The sequence below is a fragment of the Castanea sativa genome, chromosome 1 (genome assembly GCF_040712315.1).
Source record: "Castanea sativa cultivar Marrone di Chiusa Pesio chromosome 1, ASM4071231v1".
Lineage (NCBI taxonomy): Eukaryota > Viridiplantae > Streptophyta > Magnoliopsida > Fagales > Fagaceae > Castanea > Castanea sativa.
The window spans coordinates 18,913,526-18,931,992 of NC_134013.1; the positions used below are offsets into that span (position 1 = coordinate 18,913,526).

The 18,467-nt window shown below is 32.8% G+C and overlaps 2 protein-coding genes across 2 annotated transcripts; one reads left to right on the forward strand and one right to left on the reverse strand.

Annotated features, from left to right (window-relative positions):
• The first annotated feature begins 430 nt into the window (after positions 1–430).
• Positions 431–5,971, forward strand: LOC142622873 (putative folate-biopterin transporter 2). Its single transcript, XM_075796432.1, has 5 exons — positions 431–1,261; positions 3,826–4,085; positions 4,197–4,292; positions 4,365–4,538; positions 4,982–5,971. Exons 1-5 carry the CDS (start codon positions 895–897, stop codon positions 5,579–5,581), a joined length of 1,497 nt encoding a protein of 498 aa, XP_075652547.1. The 5' UTR covers positions 431–894; the 3' UTR covers positions 5,582–5,971.
• Positions 5,972–6,391: 420 nt separating this feature from the next.
• On the reverse strand, positions 6,392–8,992 carry LOC142622512 (L-type lectin-domain containing receptor kinase IX.2-like). The gene has a single exon (XM_075795994.1). The coding sequence runs from the start codon at positions 8,887–8,889 to the stop codon at positions 7,003–7,005; it is 1,887 nt and encodes a 628-aa protein (XP_075652109.1). The 5' UTR covers positions 8,890–8,992; the 3' UTR covers positions 6,392–7,002.
• Between the last annotated feature and the right edge of the window lie 9,475 nt (positions 8,993–18,467).

Below are 18,467 nucleotides of genomic sequence, written 5' to 3' on the forward strand. Positions count from 1 at the left end.
GCAAGTTCGTAGCTAGTTATTAATAGTAGGCTTATACCAGAATTAGTAAGAACCAATGAACTATCTATTGATACAATAATAATTTCTAAAAATATTATAAAATAATTAGTGAATATATCATTGATATTTTTCCTTAAACTAGACGTATACTCATGACTGACATCATTTTTAACTCACACTCCCACCACTCTAAATTAGGAAAAAGTTACGGTAAAAATGGTGCCTAGATTATTGAACTTTTATACCGTATGGTAGGTCAAACCTGCTCTAGAGAATCTTCTGCTGGGTGCAACCCTAGGACTCCCACCACTCTAAATTAGGAAAAAGTTGCGGTAAAAAACTAAAAATGGTGCCCAGATTATTTTACTTTTAAACCGTGTGGTGGGTCAAACCAGAGTGTAACCTTAGAACTACCACAATTTTTTAATATCTGTCATCTGCCTTGAAATGGTTCTTTTCCCTATCTGATATCAAACTTTGGAAGGAATTGGAGTGTCAAACTAGTTCTATCCTCTTTACAAGAATTACTTGTTTCCAAAGTCAAAGGTGGTCTAAGCAGAAACCATACTCCATTTAGCCCAATTGATAAGTTCTCAGTTCTGACACTTTTCCTGAGGGATTTCCATCAGCTTGAAAATACCCAGTTCAGGAAAAACAACTCAGATCAGAGTTTCTATTTTACTTTCAATCTTTCCTGACTAGTTATAGGATACCCAAGTAAGAAAATACCATTTTGTGAACTGGGATGGTGTTGTTTTTCAAAAATATCTAGTGCAGAAAACATAACAGAGACTCCAGGAATCCCAACTTTTCCTGAGGATATTCCAAAAAGTTTGATATTTACAGATCAGGGGTGTTGTTGTCTTGTTGTGTACACTTGTATCAGCAGGAGTTATGATGAAGGAAGAAAATCTTGAAGAAGCCTCTGGTGATACTGTGGAGGAACATGAGTCCGAAAGGGGATTTTGTGGTTGTTGCTGCATTCCGATCCATTGGTTTAAAATGCTTGCCACTGAAATGCATTGGAGTTTTGTACTTGGGGTGGTGGTTGTTTATGGAATAAGTCAAGGATTGGGTGGAGCTCTTGGTCGTGTAGGCACAGAGTATTACATGAAGGATGTTCAGAAGGTGCAGCCTTCTGAAGCTCAAGTTTATGGAGGAATTACTTCCATTCCCTGGCTTGTCAAGCCTATCTGGGGCCTTCTTACAGATGTTCTCCCAATTTTTGGGTATCGAAGACGGCCTTATTTCATTTTTGCTGGTAACTGACACATCATTCAACTTTCTCTTACCCCTAAAGTCAATATTGATTATGCAATTTAGCTTAATGGGATAATTTTTAGCTTCCAAATAAACATTCATTTATATACTATAATTAATTCTTCTAATGATTCTGAAATTGTCCAATAAAGCTATGAAGGTAGATAATCTGCATTGATTAGTTTTTCAAGTAGTGTCTTTTTTTTTCGCATGTGGGTGGTGGTGTTGTTAGGACTTAGGTTTTTGAGTTCCTTATCATATTTTATGTGGAAGCATTCACTGGATTTTATGCGAAACAGGTAAGAGATAAAGTGAGGATGGTGTGAGCAGAGTTACTTACCTAAGCAAGATTAGTTAGTAATGAAAGATCAAATTATTTTATATTTAGATGTAATGGGGTCTGATGTGTGAATGCTCCAAGAAGATGGACTTTTAATTGTAAATGTGAGACACAGAAAGTGGGTAGATACTGGGTAGGAAGTATTTTTTGGGTAGGGGCTGATGGTAGGAGTGAATTTCATGATTCTGGAACTGAAGTAAAGTAAGGAGAACATTCTGTCTAGTGAGGGATTAAGGTAAATGCTTTGCAACACCACAAAGAAATGTTACTGTACTTAATTTAGTAGTACATGAAGATTATATATGTTTTTGCACTCATCATATTGTAATATAAGATGGGCCAGCTTGTAACAATTGATGGATTTTATGATTAATTGCAGACAGGGTATTTCCAAATTTAGTTGGCAATACTTGATAAGAAGTTCAAGAGAAATATTTCCTTTCAAAACAATGGATAGCTTGAATGGAACACATTCTTTCTAATAAATAATATAGACAATGGATTAACCAAGTAGAATTTTGTGTTATTTTAAATGCAGTTTTTAATAGGTAAAATGATCTATTTAAGAAAAAAGGAAGCAGTTTGAATACACAATATGTGCACCAAACTACACCTGAAGGATTACAAACTTAAGTTCAAAGAATCTATAAAACGTTAGGATGCTTGACACCTTAAAACGTTTTGCTATTATGCTCATGCCAAATTGCCCCCAAAACACACAACAAAACCGGTATTATTCTGTGTCTTCATAGTTATCCTTGAAGAGATGGTCTTTTACTTCTGCCTTTTTGGGGATACATGCACATGCATACCTTACACGTATATTCTCACTCATCTTGGGGTCCTTGCATTAATCACAAGGGTTCATAATCATGACACTATCCCCAGAAACTCCTATGTTATGAACTTGACACTTGTGTTGCATATTAAATTGCATCTGTTAGATTGCATTGTCCTTATAATTTAGCATTCAGGGCTTAACATCTTAGGACATATTTGGGGAATCTGACATGTACCACATCTTTAGGCAAAGAAAGGTTAAAGGTATAGATTGTAAGAATGCTTTCCCTTGTCATATGCAACTGCATACAATATTAAACATATCTACAGTTTGATGTTGCTCCCTATTCACTAATGTGTTGTAGGTGTTTGTCATCAACATGTTCTCTATTATGTACAAATTGGAGGGTACTACAACTTCTAGAAATCTTAACATAGCTTACAAAATTATCTCAAAAAAAAAAAAAAAACATAGCTTACAAAAATGAGAGAGGGCCCTAAGGCAAGAGAAGAGAGAGCAACTAAGGTTAATTAAGAAAAACAGAGAGAAGAAATAGATATTGGTCCAATTTGTCTCAATAGAACAGATAGATTTAAATTACTCGTGAATCAGACTTATGCATTTGGGTTACTTGAGAATCTGACTTATTTTGCGATTAGAACCATAGTCTACACTTTGAGGCTTGTCATATTGACTGGAAAATGAATAGAGGTTTCAATTATGACAAAATTGACCTTATTTTTTGCCTAATAGATGTCAAAATTCCATAGTGTTACGATGCAGAAGGAACTTATTTCAGAGGGTTTAAGCATCCTTTAAATCACACACCACAGAAAGTACAGAGCATCCAATACCTATTCTGGTGATTAATCTTTGTTTAGTATATGAGGAAAATCTCTTTTGCATGGATCTCTACCTATCGTTTAGGTGGTCCAATTAGCCTGAGCAACTAGTGTTGAAATTTCCGCTTTCCCTATGTGGAAATTGTAGTGACAACAACATCTATATTGTGGAATGTACAATATAGTTACTTCACATTATTAAAATATAAAGAGAAACCTAAAATGGGGAGAGCAGAAAACTAAAATTTGAAAATTTTGCAGTTCAATTAAGTTTTGCACTTGCTTCAAATGGGAGATGACCACATAATCAGGAGTAATGGAATCTCAGACCTGGTTTGTCTTTAAGTTATTAATCCAAAATTTTGTCCTTTATTTAGCTAGTAACCTTATAGGCCGAACCTTGGTGCGATGGCAAGTGCCTTCCACCAATAGTACTTTTTAATGAGAGTAAGGTTGCCTACCATAACCTCTCACAGACCTCACAAAAGTGGGAGCTTTGTACACTAGGTATACTTATTTCTTTTCTTTTTTTGGTTAGTAACCTTGAACACAAAGGATTGACACAGTTGTCTCATTAAATATTTTCTCTCATGTTCATTCAGGTTTTCTTGGTGTGATCTCCATGCTCTTGTTATCATTGAATGAAAAGCTTCATCTCGTGTTGGCCCTAATGTCATTGACAGCAGGAAGTGCTGGGGTAGCAATAGCAGATGTGACCATAGATGCCTGTGTGGCACAGAACAGTATACATCATCCTTCTCTTGCAGCTGATATGCAAAGCTTGTGTGCCTTGAGTGCCTCTATTGGAGCACTAGTAGGATACTTCATGAGCGGTATCTTTGTTCACCTCATAGGCCCTAAGGTTAGCTTAATATCTTCAAATTTAAAAACCTTTCTTTATCTTTCATATCTTCTATTTAAATTTATGATTATATTTTTATTTTAAAGATTTTTTTTTTCTTTTCCCTGGTAGGGGGTATTTGGTTTGTTGACAATCCCAGCTGGACTTGTATTTTTAATTGGAATTCTGCTTGATGAGCCTTCTATGCCCAACTTTGATTACAGACAGGTATTCTTTTGCCCCTGTTAAATCTAGAATTCCTTTTAAGCTCATGGTCTAATATATGTATGCTGGACTCAGGTAAACCAGAGGCTTATTGATGCTGGCAAGGCTATGTGGACAACAATGAAATGCCCCGACGTTTGGAGACCATGTTTATATATGTACATTTCTATTGCAGTGAGCTTGGATATCCATGAGGGAATGTTCTATTGGTACACACAAGACTCAAAGGATGGTCCCGCTTTCTCCCAGGTATTTGATTTAGCAATTATCTTTTCCTGGACTCCCAGTCTTGAAAACTTTTAAGGGGAACCCAAAACCTTGAGAATCCTGATTGTGAATTATATTGGCAGTTTGAGTTTGAAATTTGGGATGAAGTCAAAGGAGTTGCTAAGCCATAGGTGAGAGTGAGTTCCATCCAAAATTCATTCTCAGCTATGGCTATTATTCAGAGTATTGTCCAGTATATTTTCAAATGTATATGAGCATACATGATACACACTAGCACACATGGAGATGATATTGTATTGTCTGGGTATTTCACACCATGAGACATGATTGAATATATGTCCCAGTGGTTTAATTTTAAGTTACTATGTAGTGCACTAGATGCAAATCTTGCTTAACATATTTGGCTTATGATGCAGAGAACTTTGTGCGGTGCTGGTAAAACTTATGTCTTATGATTAATGCAGGAAACTGTTGGTTTTATATTCTCCATTGGTTCAGTTGGCTCTCTTTTGGGGGCAATCCTTTACCAGAATGTTCTGAAGGATTACCCATTCCGAGACTTGCTCTTCTGGACTCAGTTACTTTTTGGTTTATCGGGAATGCTGGATTTGATCTTGGTGTTGCGATTGAATTTGAAATTTGGCATATCAGATTATTTTTTCATAGTGATTGATGAAAGTGTATTTCAAATGATTGGAAGGCTCAAATGGATGCCTCTTCTTGTACTCAGTGCAAAGCTTTGCCCCTTAGGTATCGAAGGAACCTTTTTTGCTCTGCTTATGTCAATTGACAACGTTGGACTTCTCTCAGCAACATGGGGAGGAGGCTTTCTCCTCCATGTATTGAAGGTTACCCGGACCAACTTTGATAGTCTATGGTTGGTCATATTGATTCGGAACCTATTGAGAGTCAGTCCACTTTGTCTGTTATATTTGGTACCCAGAGGTGATCCTAACTCTTCATTTCTTCCTGCTGACTTCTTGGTAACGAAAGAGGGGACTGAACCTCAAGCAACTGAGAATATTGAATTGGTTTCCCTCATAAATGACGTCGATGGTAAATAGCTGAACACAAAAGTCATTCACATCAAAATCTTCGTAGATTTTCAATCCCAAACATGCCCAGATAAAGCCAAATCACTCAGTTTGAATCTGCAGAGGCGAAAATTCTTGGAATTTTGTGGGTATCCCTAGTGTACAACTTCTAACATTTACCTTTTCATTAATATTACCCGTCAGCTTTCATTACAATTTTTTTGAATTAATGGTAATAGAAAATTGATTGGATGAACAAAGAATATTGATATTGTTAGTGCTTTTTTTGACACATGATACGTAATTTTAGTTGTATGTTAAAGATACAAGCTTGTCGGTCTTTCTTTTCAACCTTTGTATGCATTTATAGTTTGTATTTGAGAATATGATATTAATTTTAAAACATGTCAAATTGTGTTATAAGCAATGCAGTATGCAATTGATAATTGGGGTATTGTTTCTGTAGGTTTCTTGTTCAGAAATTTTCCAAGTCTTTTTACTGTTTTCTCTCTTGGTTTGGAAACTTTCTAGATTTATTAATTGCATTTCTTCTTACTTTTGGAAAAACTTGACATCATTTGAGTCAGATTTTGGCCGGTACATCAGCATAGAATGGAAATGTTTCTATCCCCAGAGACAACCTGCTTCTTGTTGAAGCTAACGTTTACGCTGGTAAGGTCGGATTAAACTGAACAAAATCAACAGTTTGTGTCAAAAGCTTGTAGATCAATTGGGTGTTTCCGACTTAAACATCCAGGACTCAAATTCCTCCTCTTCTAAAGTTATAACTATTGAATTATCAAAAGAAAAAAAAAAAAAAAAAAACAATTTGTGCATTTAAATCAGTAAAAAGTTCAAAGAATATTACATAAAATTATAAACAATTAAAAACCCATGTTCTATGGCCATTTAGATATACATTAGGCCTAGTTGCCAGACAAAACTTGCACGTGCATGTTAACAGGGTCCAAACTTTTGAATAAGAGTGGCTAAAGTGTTTAGTGTACACGGTCTTGTCACTTACCTGCGTTCCATATAGTGGACCCTGGCAAACATGTGGATCACATGCACATATGAATCCACACTTTGTGACTTGCTCCGCGCAGAAATATATCCCCCCAGTTTTAGTCAATGACCTTATCAACTCACCATCTAGTGGCAATTTTATCATTGTGATAGCTCAAATTGATCCCAGGTGATTTCATATAGTATTTTAAAAAAATTCACACAAGGTTCTAACTGGAAACATTAATAAAAAAATTGTACAAATGTTTTGCATGATGTTTGTAATAAGAGAGTCTATGGACAAAACTTTTGTGTCCCAACTTTGATGTGGTGGAGAAAAAATGACGGATTTATGTAAAAGTAATTGTCCACTATTCACAATCGACCACTTCAACAAGTTGTGATACGTAGTGTGATCCTAGAAGAACTGTTGTAACAACACCCGTTTACCGACCCCCATAGTTGAGGCTTGAGGTCATTGATGGTTGAAAGGAATGACCTTGGGGTGGAGGGATTGGCTGCAGCAGGGGATCATGCATGTCATGTGAAAGCTCTGGCAGTGGTGATTCAAGCAGAAGAACCTTAATTACTTGTCCTGTCTTTGGCCTTTCCTTGTAGTTTGGATTAGTACACCACAATCCCACAATTAATAAGCGTTTCATTTCATCCCTGTTAAAATTCATGCCCAATCTCTCATCAGCTGCATTTAGAATATCTCCTGCAAGGTAGAGCTGCCAAATCCACCTCACCAGTGATACATGAAATTCCCCATCTTGGTAAGTCCTCCTCCCGCATGCAATTTCCAGAGCCACTACACCAAAACTAAATACGTCTGAAGCTTTACTCGCCTTCCCTTCATTAGCATATTCTGGGGCCAAGTAGCCACAAGTCCCTACAACACCAGTACTTTGAGTCCTCAACCGAGGATCTACCAACTTAGCAACCCCAAAATCACCAAGTTTAGTACTGAAATCTGCGTCTAGTAATATATTAGCTGACTTGATGTCTCTATGAAGTACACAGTTCTCTGCTTCTTCATGGAGATAATGAAGGGCCGAGGCCAAGCCTAAAGCAATCTTGTATCTCGAATTCCATGGCAAGATTTCTCCATCGCCAAAGAGATGATTGTCAAGGCTTCCATTTGACATGTGCTCATAAACAAGTAAGAATTCACCTCGCTCATGACACCACCCAATGAACTGTACCAGGTTTCGATGTATTAAACGGCTTATTATCTTTACTTCGTTGATGAATAGACACTGAGAGTGTTGTGATTCCGTGAAGATTCTCTTGACAGCAACAGGGCGGTCTAAGTCACCCAAGGTTCCTCCGTAGACTAGGCCAGAACCTCCTTGACCTAGCCTTCTATCATCTGCAAAACCCTGTGTGGCTGCAAATAAGTCCAAGTAAGAAAATTTTTTAGGCAACGCTCCTCTCTCAAGATCTGTATTTATGGAGGAGACAGAATCTGTGTCACCTCCATGGCTATCATTCTTATATCTCTTCCTCTTCGCACCTACTAATAACCAACTGATGACGCCCACTACAAGCATCAAAATCAAGAAACACACTGCAACAGACACGACCACAATTGTCCTCTTTTTATTGTAGCATAGCGCCATGGACTCAAGATTTGAGTGAAATTCCCATGAATGAATTGAAGTATGCCACTTATGCTTTGAGCTGCTGGCAGCAAAGAAACCAATTGTAACCCATTTGGGAAGAGTTTCTTTTAGATCAATAAAATTGCTGCTAGAAAGATAAGACCTCCCACTAGAGGAGTTTTTCTCGTATTTCCAGAACGCATCAAGGTTCTTGGTTTTAGCATTGTAACTAATCGAAACATGTCCAGTCAAGTAAGCATCCCTAAGTGCACAGTCTTCTGAACAGGCTGTCTTTCCATTGATTTTAATCGCAATGCCTGAATTTGGATTAATTTCGAACTCAACCACCACGATATCTCCACGTGCAGTCAAGTTGAGTGGATATACCGGGGGAGCAGGAGCCAGGAAAAAGGAAAGGCTGGCACTGGCATCAACATTGTCAATGGTGAAAGAGAAATTAGTGCCGAAGTTTGCCTGAGACCTTGTTGGGCAGTCCCAAAGGTGCATGCTCTCTGCATAGACAATAATTCCGTTTGATGAATCAGAATCATCTGAGTTGAATTTAATTGCTCCGTCGGAAGCGGCAACATCACCTTTATAGGTAATTTTTGAATCATTGTAATGACTAAAATCAGTTATCTTGAAGGAAAGTGGATTAGCAAAGGAAGGTAGAAAGGAAGAGGAAATGAAGAGACCAATGAAACAGTGACGAAGTCTGGTTAGAGACATGATAAAAGTGTTGTGGGTTATGTCTGTGTTTTGCTTTTGGTTTGTGAAGGTTTTGGCACTCCTTGCTCTTTGGTTTTGTTTGCAGCTATGAATTGTAAAGAGCAAGGAGTGTGACCCGTTAAGAAGTAAAGGTATAGGATATTGGTCATATATATAGACTTGGATTTAATTAATTTAACTTTTGTCTGAAAAATTAATTATTGAGGAAAAACTCACAATCAAGGAGTCAATGAAAACTCAGTCCTCGCTACCACTAGAAATGATGAAAAAGCGGATCCATCAAAATGGCTAGTCACTTCGACTGGCACATTGAAATTGCCTTCCTTTCATTCACATGTGAGTAATAGCATTTCGATTGTAATTAGAGGACCAATAAGGCTGCTAGTAAACGAAAAATGAGAACAAGCACCAATAAAATATCTGAAACAGAGAAGATATTATTTACACACATTCTATACATAATTTTTTGTGCATGCCTTCCATTAGTAAAATTGATTTTTTTTATTTTTTATGTATAGGAAAAAAGAATTTTAAATAAAGTTCTTTTTTTAATAATTTAATATTTAGAGGCAAAGCAATTTGATTCTTAAAGGTCTACGCTGCAAACATAAAAAAGTGTGAACCAATTGCACCACAACTCCACATTTTAAACATAATTGAAGTAAAGAAAACGCTGAGAAAGCCGAAAAGAACTACAGTACAGTTGAAATAAGAAAAAGGACTATACGTAAAACATGCATTTGCAACTTTTACCTTTTATCTTTAAAAAAAAAAAAAAAAAAACTTTTATGAATATGCGGGCATTGTCACACTCCTTAATTAGGTTGTCGTCATTTCACGGGAGATGGTATGTCCATAATATTTTTACAATAAATCATAATTAATTAGTTGTTATTAATTTAAATTTGAGTCTAATACTAAGATGATTTTTTTGCCCTAATAATAACAACCAGTAACAACTTAACACTTATAATTTATTGTAAAAATGTTATGGACATATTATTTCTCTTCCAACTTTGGTTGGTCTTAATCGCAAACCCAGTTGACTTTTCAGCCATGTTTGCCGTACACAGTTCGTATAATAATAATATACTATCTTAATGGCTATTTTCTTTGAAGTTGCATCAAAATTCAAATGGCTATTTTCTCTCTGCCACAAATGTCTACACCCTCGTTAAAGGGATGGAGGCAGACTTGGACCAATTTTTTTTTAATATTGGTACAAGTATTATTCCCCTAATTTTTTTAATATTAGTATTATTTTATTAATTTTATTTTATAAAATTACACTTTATCCTCTTAACAATATCATTCATTCTTTTAAAAGTAATGTTATAGATACAAACTTTTTCTACATCATTGGTTCTCACCTGTACTCAAAATCACTCACCACTTTTTTACTTACTAAAAAATCACTCACCACATTCACAATTTGTGAAATTTTTTTTTATATTTAGTTTTAGCATTTTCCTCCTTTTAAAGGCCATAAAAAATTTATAGGTCTAAAATCTAAAATAAATTATACGAGCCCAAAAAAGTTAGCCCAACAACAAAAATTACCAATAGTAAAGTTAAAAACAATTAAGCTCAATCAACCAATTTTATCCAAAACAAACTATCCAACTCTTTAAAAAATTTTAAATAAGATAATTTTGCCCTTAACTAGCAGCAATGCATACATAAAAAACACACACACACACACACACAAAAAAATAAAAATAAAAAACCCTAAGCAATTAAGCAGCAAAGCTGGCTGCACATAGCCGCCTCCCTTAACTCTAAATCCTGACTTTGTCCCTGCTCATTAAGTATTAAGATAGTTTACCTTATATCAAAATCTATTACCAATAGTTTACTCTTGTCTTTCTCTAACTGATTTTCTTCTTTCTTTAGATGGATCTTTAATACTTACTTACAATTTTGTTATGAGTTTATGAGTTTTGTTGTTTTTGACAACTTTACTTTAGGTTAATGTGTTTTGGTGTTATGTTTCTTAATTCCCCATTACATGTCCTCTCTCTCTTTCTCTTATGACTTTGGTTTGATTTTAGTTTAGGTTAACATAAAATTGTTTTGGAAGTGAGAATTTAAGTATATATCAAAATACAATCTACTTGAAATGTGTCTATCATGCAATTGTTTGAGGAATTGATTACTACAAATTAAATTCTTATACCTTTGATTTCATTTTAATTTTGGTTACTATTAATGGGTTTGATTATCATGATAATCTTTTTCAGAGTGAGAAATTTGAAATACACCAAAATAATAAATTTGAAACTTAAAAATTTCGGTTGTATGGGAAAAAAATCTGAAGACAGAACCCACTATAACATAACTTAGAAGATATTTGGTCCATCTGAAAAAAGAACAACATGAAACACACCCAAGATATGCAACTAAGAGTAAACAACATTAAAAAGTAAATAGAAAGATACATTTGTAGAGACATTGCATTCATGGATAGAGACTAAATAAATAAATGAATGATACTTAAATGCAATAAGCAAAAAGAGAAAGAATGAACCGGGGTGACTCAAGAGAAAATTGATTATATTTCTCGATTAAGTGAATTTATTTCTTCTAAAAATGGTTAGCTTAGTCTTATTAATTAGTAGAAGTTGGAGGTAAAATTAATTTGGGTTTTAAGCCAATATAAAAAAAAGCATTAGAATTAAAATTTCAAACTCTAGTAGCAACTATTAATGCAACAAAAACGTTAAGACTATGAAGAAAGAAGAAGAAGAAAAAAAAAAACTTTAAGACTAAAATTGAATATAGTTCACCTTAAAAAGAGTTACTATTTCATAAAAAAACAAAAAGTTGAGGTTGCTAGTTATGGGCGTTCCCACATGTCTCACTCTCCCCCTATGGGGAATATATATTATGAGGAAAATTGTTAGTACTTGGTCTTCTCATATAAATAATAGATTTTACTGTGAATATAATTAGTGGTGTTTAGTGTTCACTTTTACGTGAGAGGAGAAAGTAAAATATTGTTATACTTTTAAAGTATTGAATAGTTACTCCTATTATGATAACATTTTCATACTTCTAACAATCACACTCTCAAAATAAATAAATAAAAGAAGAAATTATAATATGTTAAGTTCTTTGCTCTTATCTTATTATGTACACTTATTCTCAAAAAAAAAAAAAAAAATCTTATTATGTACCCTTAAGGAGCACCCAAATAACTAAATAAGGAAGAAATAGTAGAATAAAGAAGAAAATGACCTAAATAACTAAAGATGCACTTAATTTTTTTTTTCCCTTTCTCATGCATGCTACTATGCTAGCTATATTATACTTAAGATCATGCATGCTACTATGCTCTATTATATTTAAGATTAAGTCATTAATTATAATTTTTTTTCTTTGATAATTTAGTAGTTACAATAAGAGGGATTCAAACCCTAGACGTGTTCATTAAAAATACTAAGAGATGTCAATTTAACAATAAGGTTCTTGGTATTAGTGACTTTTTTAATTGCATCAAGTTTTTTTTTTTTAAATTGTCCAAACATTTATTTTCCATGATGCTCACTTGACACATATAATGTTTTTTTTTTAATTATAATTTAATAGTTGGAGGAATAAGATTTGAACCCGAATATCTCTTCTGATAGTTACACAATGAATGGCATGCATTTCACATATTCACACTCGGAAATGCATCTAGCCCATAGGATCATTTCCTTTCATATAATAGTTAATGGGGCTGCTTGGGAACTGACAAATTAATTAAACAAGCGAGGAAAGTGGCAATAAGTAGAGAAGACTAACATTATAAGGTTTGGTTAATACGTGTTTTTAGAGTATTTGTTAATGAATTATTTTAGGAAAATTTTAATACTCCTTTTATATGAAATATTAAAAAAATGTCAAAAAAATTATTTTCTTTTTCCCCTTCCCATAAAAATTTTATAAAAGTATTTTCTAAACGAATGTTCTTTGAACATCTGTTAAAAAAATCCATATTATAATGATGGCTAACACTTTTTTATTTTAAAAAAAATGCGCGCACCTCAACTTATCCAATTGAGTAAGGAAAATGTTAAAAGAATTATGAATTTCACTAAATAAGTAATGAATTCGATTAATAAATTTTGAAATGTAATAAATAAATATATAATTTAAAAAAAATTATAATATCCCTGACAACATGAAATTCACACATGATCATAAGACATATATTATATTTTGTATTTTTTTTCATAAATAAAAATATAAAATATAATAATAAAGAACTATTATCATGAGCTGACGTCACAAATTAAAAAAACAAAAAAAACTTGCTACTTACATCGATCGTTTACTATCGACGTAAAAAGGATGCACTTTCCTAAAATATTAGACAGAAAAGATAAAGTTGGATGGAACGTGCTCCATGTACAATATTCATGCACTTCCAAATCAATCATCACAGCACACGTGTTGTGATGTACATGCTGTTAAAATGCGCGCGCTTCGTACGCTTCTTACACAACAAGATACGCGACATAACAAAGCCGCCATTTTTTATTTAAAGCTTGTCAACTGAGAAAGCCGTTATTAATTTTTGTGTTTCAAATTCCAAGCATGTTTGGTAAAGAGAGGTTTTAATTATGAGTGGATGACACTCGTGGCAATTTGATTGGTCCAAATATGTAGAAATTGTAAATGGTGCTAGCTAGCTGCCTAGCTCGTAGACTCTGGGAATGAACCCCGTATGTGCTCCGAAGCTGCGATAGTTGTGGTCGGTCTGAGAGTTGCCTTTGCCTCTTTTACTTTCGGTTGACATTGCAATTTGCAAAGTCATGCCTTAACCGCGTAGGTGCCAAAATGAAATTGAATGCATATCATTGCTATCACCATGTTTCATAGGACGGTGCATCCAAGGTCCAGAGGAGTGAGGAGTACTACATTAATTAATGGTTGGGTTTTGGGATGCAAAGTCTTAAATCCATAAACAATTAAATTAAGTGTTTGTTTAAATACCGTTTATTTGGTTGAAAATTAAAAATTAAAAAAAAAAATTTTACTATTTGAGTTTGATTACTATTCATATGTTTGATTGTACTGTTCATGTAATTAATGGTTGGGTTTTGGGATGCAAAGTCTTAAATCCGTAAACAATTAAATTAAGTGTTTGCTTAAATACCGCTTATTTAGTTGAAAATTGAAAATTAAAAAAAAATGTTACTGTTTAAGTTTTGATTACTATTCATATGCCTGATTGCACTGTTCATGTCTCATGAACAGTGCAACAAGTGCTGGACTTAAAAAAAAAGAAAAAAAAAAGTCAAGAACGCAGACAATCTAAACACAAATGCCAAATCCAAATGGAGCTTAAGTCATCCACCAAATTTAACTATAAAATTGGTTGTAGTATAAGTTTATAATCTTACTCAATAAAATAAACATGAGTTGTGTTAATTGGCACCGCAAGCTACCCGTTAACAACTTTTTTGAACTTTTTTTGACAATATTTGTCTTTTTTGCAACTTTATACCATTTTCTCAACTATCTTTTTTGACATTTTTTTGGGGTCTTTTTTTGCTTTTTTTGCATCTTAACAAGTACCGGTCCGTGCTTGTTAACATTTCCCAATAAACATTATTACATATTTTGAAAATTTAACTGTTAAATTGTATATTCTTTACGTGCTTAATACACATGTTAAATTTAGTGTCAAATTGTCAATCATATATTATTTATTATATGATCTATTAGCTTATATTTTATGCATGATTTTAAACTACAAAAACTTGTAATTTAAACGATTTCTCGATAACATATATATTGATATTTAATTTTTTAAAAATTTTGTAGCCAAAGTTTGTCAAAGTAGTAATAATGCAAGCTGAATGGGATTATAATATATTTTGATTGATTGGAAAATTTGTCAGTCTGAATCCTACCCATGGGTTGGTGGGAACATCCTTTTACAAGGGGATTAGGTCCTCATCCTCTCTATTTTACTTTCCACAATGAAAAAAAGAGAGTCAATTTTAATTATTACGTGTTGTTGCATTTTATCATTAATTATCAAATAACTTGTTAGATTTCTTATATTGGTGCTATTTATTAGGATAAAGTGAGTTGGTAAATGAAAATGTGTGGGAGTTCCAGTTTGTTAATGGAGGGCTAGTGACTTGCATTCTAATTTATGCTCTTTAATTGGAAACTCTCACCATGATAATAATGGGTATAATATTTATGTAAACCAATAGGTTATAATTTCCACTAATCCAAAGTAGATCTTATAAGCCTATAAATTAACTCATTTTCACCATCCCTATATAAAATAAAATAAAATAAAATAATAGAGTACAATGTTCATAGATATACCAGATGAATTTATGTATAATTCTATAAAGTACTTGAATAAAGAACTGTGATTTATTTTCCTGAGCTTTGGACTAAGCTATCAGTAAAGAATTAACTTCAGTGTTTCTAAGGGTTAGGTCATTTTGAATATACACCACTATTAGTTTTTTTTAAACCTTCTCTCATCTTTCCTTGTGTGTGTGTATTAAAATATTTAGTACTTTCAACAAAAACAACAACAACAAAAAAAACTTCAATCACATGGCGATGAAGTTGAGTTATTGTATCCTGAAAAGGATAGGTCAAATGGAAATTTTTTGCACCTGTTTGCTAATCATAGAGAGCTTAAATTTTTTTAAGACTGAGATTTCTATGTATCAAGATGATCAAATTTTTTTCTCAAAAAAAAAAAAAATTGTTCTAATTTGGCTAAAAAATGTAAAACGGCCCTCTAGAGTTTGGGTTAGTTGCAAATTGACCCCTATACTATCAATTTTGTATTATTATTATTATTATTATTATTTTGAGAAAACAATTTTGTATTATTGAACCCTGAGATTTAAGAATTGTCCAAATTATATCAATTCCTTTAACTATAATTGTAAAAAAATCGTCATGCATTATGCATGTATTATTTTTTAAAATTTTATTTTATAGTAAATTTGTCATACGCACACCATGTTACTCTTTTTTTGTCAATTATAGTTAACAAAATTAAAATTGAGGGATCAATTTGGACAATTCTTAAACCTAAAAGACAAATAATATAAAATTGACAGCACAAAGATCAGTTTGCAATTAACCCAAATCTCAAGAGGTATTTTTCCATTTTGACCTAATTTTTTTATTTAACAACAGTGGGTTGGAGCAAAATAACTCAATTGGTTTTTCAAAATAAAATGCAAAATTAAAATTTATGGTCTTTATAAGTTTCTGTCGCTTTTGGCTAAAAATAAAGGCCTTTCTTTTTTGTTTTTAGTTAATATGATGATGTTAGTATTCAGGGTTGGAGTTCCAACAATTGCTTTTTGAGACTAAAAGGTAGAGTTTTACTCATTCAAATGGTAGTCTAATCGTTTACATTAAGTCCTTATTGAAGGTGGATTAAGAAGCTACAACTTCTCCAAAAAAAAAGAAGAGAAGCCAAATGTACGAGAATCTTACAAAAGAAGTTTTGGATGATAAAGTTGTTTGCAATTTTTTCTCAACAACTTTCAAATGTCAAATGTATGGTACGGTCTAAACACATCAATTATTATAAATAAATACAATCAGCCTGCATGTACCACAATTGGTAAGGCAAAACAATTTTTCACATATGTTATCTTTACAGAAAGAAAAAGAGAGAGATCAAAGATGGGTTGAAAATGGCGTTTCGTCTTCTCTCAGCGCCAAACAATTTTTTCTTTTCAAACGTACCTAAGTGGGCAAACGACATTTTTAGCATTTCTGTCGGCAAAACTTTGGACCAGTCCTCTCCTCCCCGAAGTCTAGTCTTGTCCTTTCCAGCTTCCGCAGGTCGTTTGACCAGCTGTGTTTCAATTTCACGTGCAGATAGAATATAACTTAGTCTATACACCCACAAGCCAGATGGCATGGAGATGTAAAATAAGAAAGAGAATCCCTATCTCATATGCAAATCGATCGAATCACCAAATTTTAGACTCTCATATTGAAATCGAGATTTTCAGTAGAAAAGGTGTGAATCTTATATCTGATATGGAAAGACCAGATTTAGATTTGCATATCGAAATCGAGATTTAGTAGAAAGTATGCACTAACTTTTTTTTTGGCAAAAATATAAATTACATTATTTAAGAGAATATATTTATTTTGCTGAAATTGAAATTTTTTTACTGAAAGTACTGTAAATAAAAGTAAAAATTAACTGAAATAGTACAGTGGAGCCTATGAATAATACTAAAAAGTGCAGTGAGACCTATAAATAGTAGCAAAAATAAACTAAATAGTAAAATAAACCGAGTATTTAAAATTTAAGGCTCTAAATGAGCCGAGTTTTTAAAATTTAAGTTTGTTCATTTAATTTTTTTTTTCCGAACACAAGCTAAGCTTGAGCTCATAATCAAACAAGATTTTATATTCAAGTTTGACCCATTTTTTCCAATATATTGTGAAACCATGACTAAGATTTTTACTTCTTCACACTTCTATGAATTTTTACTACAAATAATAATTTAATATCAGATGAATCTATTGACAAATTTATACAATCCAATTTTAAGTCTATATAAATATATTTTAAAAAAATTATACATATAAAAATATGATATTACATATAGTTAAATCGAGCCCTCATGTTCATGAACACATTATTATGTTTGATCTTGACTTGTTTAATAATTGAGTTTAAACTTAAGGCTTGAACTTGATTTGACTTCTAAATTAATGAACATAAACAAGTTTTTCCCTGAGTCGAACTTCATTTGTAGCCCTCCTAAATTCATAATACTAAAAAATAATTAGTTTTATATTTTTAAGTAAAATACAAATTACACAGTTTAAATTTGTTCTATTTCCTTTTTGGTAAATTGCGTTCGTTTGATGGTACTTTTTTTTAAGTCGACAATTTGGATTGGGGGGAGGGGGGATTTGAAATATTTGCTATCACTATTAGTCCTTAATGATAATTTTTTTTTAAAGAAATGAGGAAGGAATTAAACCTGTAAAAATTGGACAAGGACAAGTTAACTTGGCTCGAACCTAAGATTCTTTTTTATCTAAAATAAAAACAGGTTGACCCATGACCTAACACCTATTTATCTTATATATATAAAAGTAAGCAAATTACTCCAAATATTAAATCATATAAAGGTGACACGATGTCAACCATTCAAATGTAATGACATTTAATCAAATAACAACCACTGAAAAGTTTTAATTATAATTTGACCATGGGTCTATGGGCAACATGATTCAGAGAAAATAAGTTTACATTATAAATTTTGAGAGCATCAAAGTAGCTTTTAGATTGAAACAACATTTCTATCCTTTGGTGTGATAAAAAGCTCAAAACATTGGTCTAAACCCTAAATTTTTACAATAAAATTCATAAGATCCTTGCTATTGTTAGACTTATTTGCTGCGAGAAAAAAAATTTTGTATCTAAAAGGAAGAGAGTCAAAGGAATGCACCGCTAGCACCTAAGAATATCACTAGAGTACCGGGCATTTATTGTCCCATTTATTTTAAAATATATGGATTAGTTTTAATGTAATAAATTTGTTAAAAACCAAAAATATGTCAAT

What these genes read in the sequence shown, in the direction of transcription:
- LOC142622512 (XM_075795994.1), bottom strand. Translation starts at nt 8,889, where the DNA reads ATGTCTCTAACCAGACTTCGTCACTGTTTCATTGGTCTCTTCATTTCC.
- LOC142622873 (XM_075796432.1), top strand. Translation starts at nt 895, where the DNA reads ATGATGAAGGAAGAAAATCTTGAAGAAGCCTCTGGTGATACTGTGGAG. An exon ending in TTCACCTCATAGGCCCTAAG is followed by an intron (nt 4,086 to 4,196) that starts GTTAGCTTAATA and finishes TTTCCCTGGTAG; the next exon opens with GGGGTATTTGGTTTGTTGAC. An exon ending in ATGGTCCCGCTTTCTCCCAG is followed by an intron (nt 4,539 to 4,981) that starts GTATTTGATTTA and finishes TGATTAATGCAG; the next exon opens with GAAACTGTTGGTTTTATATT.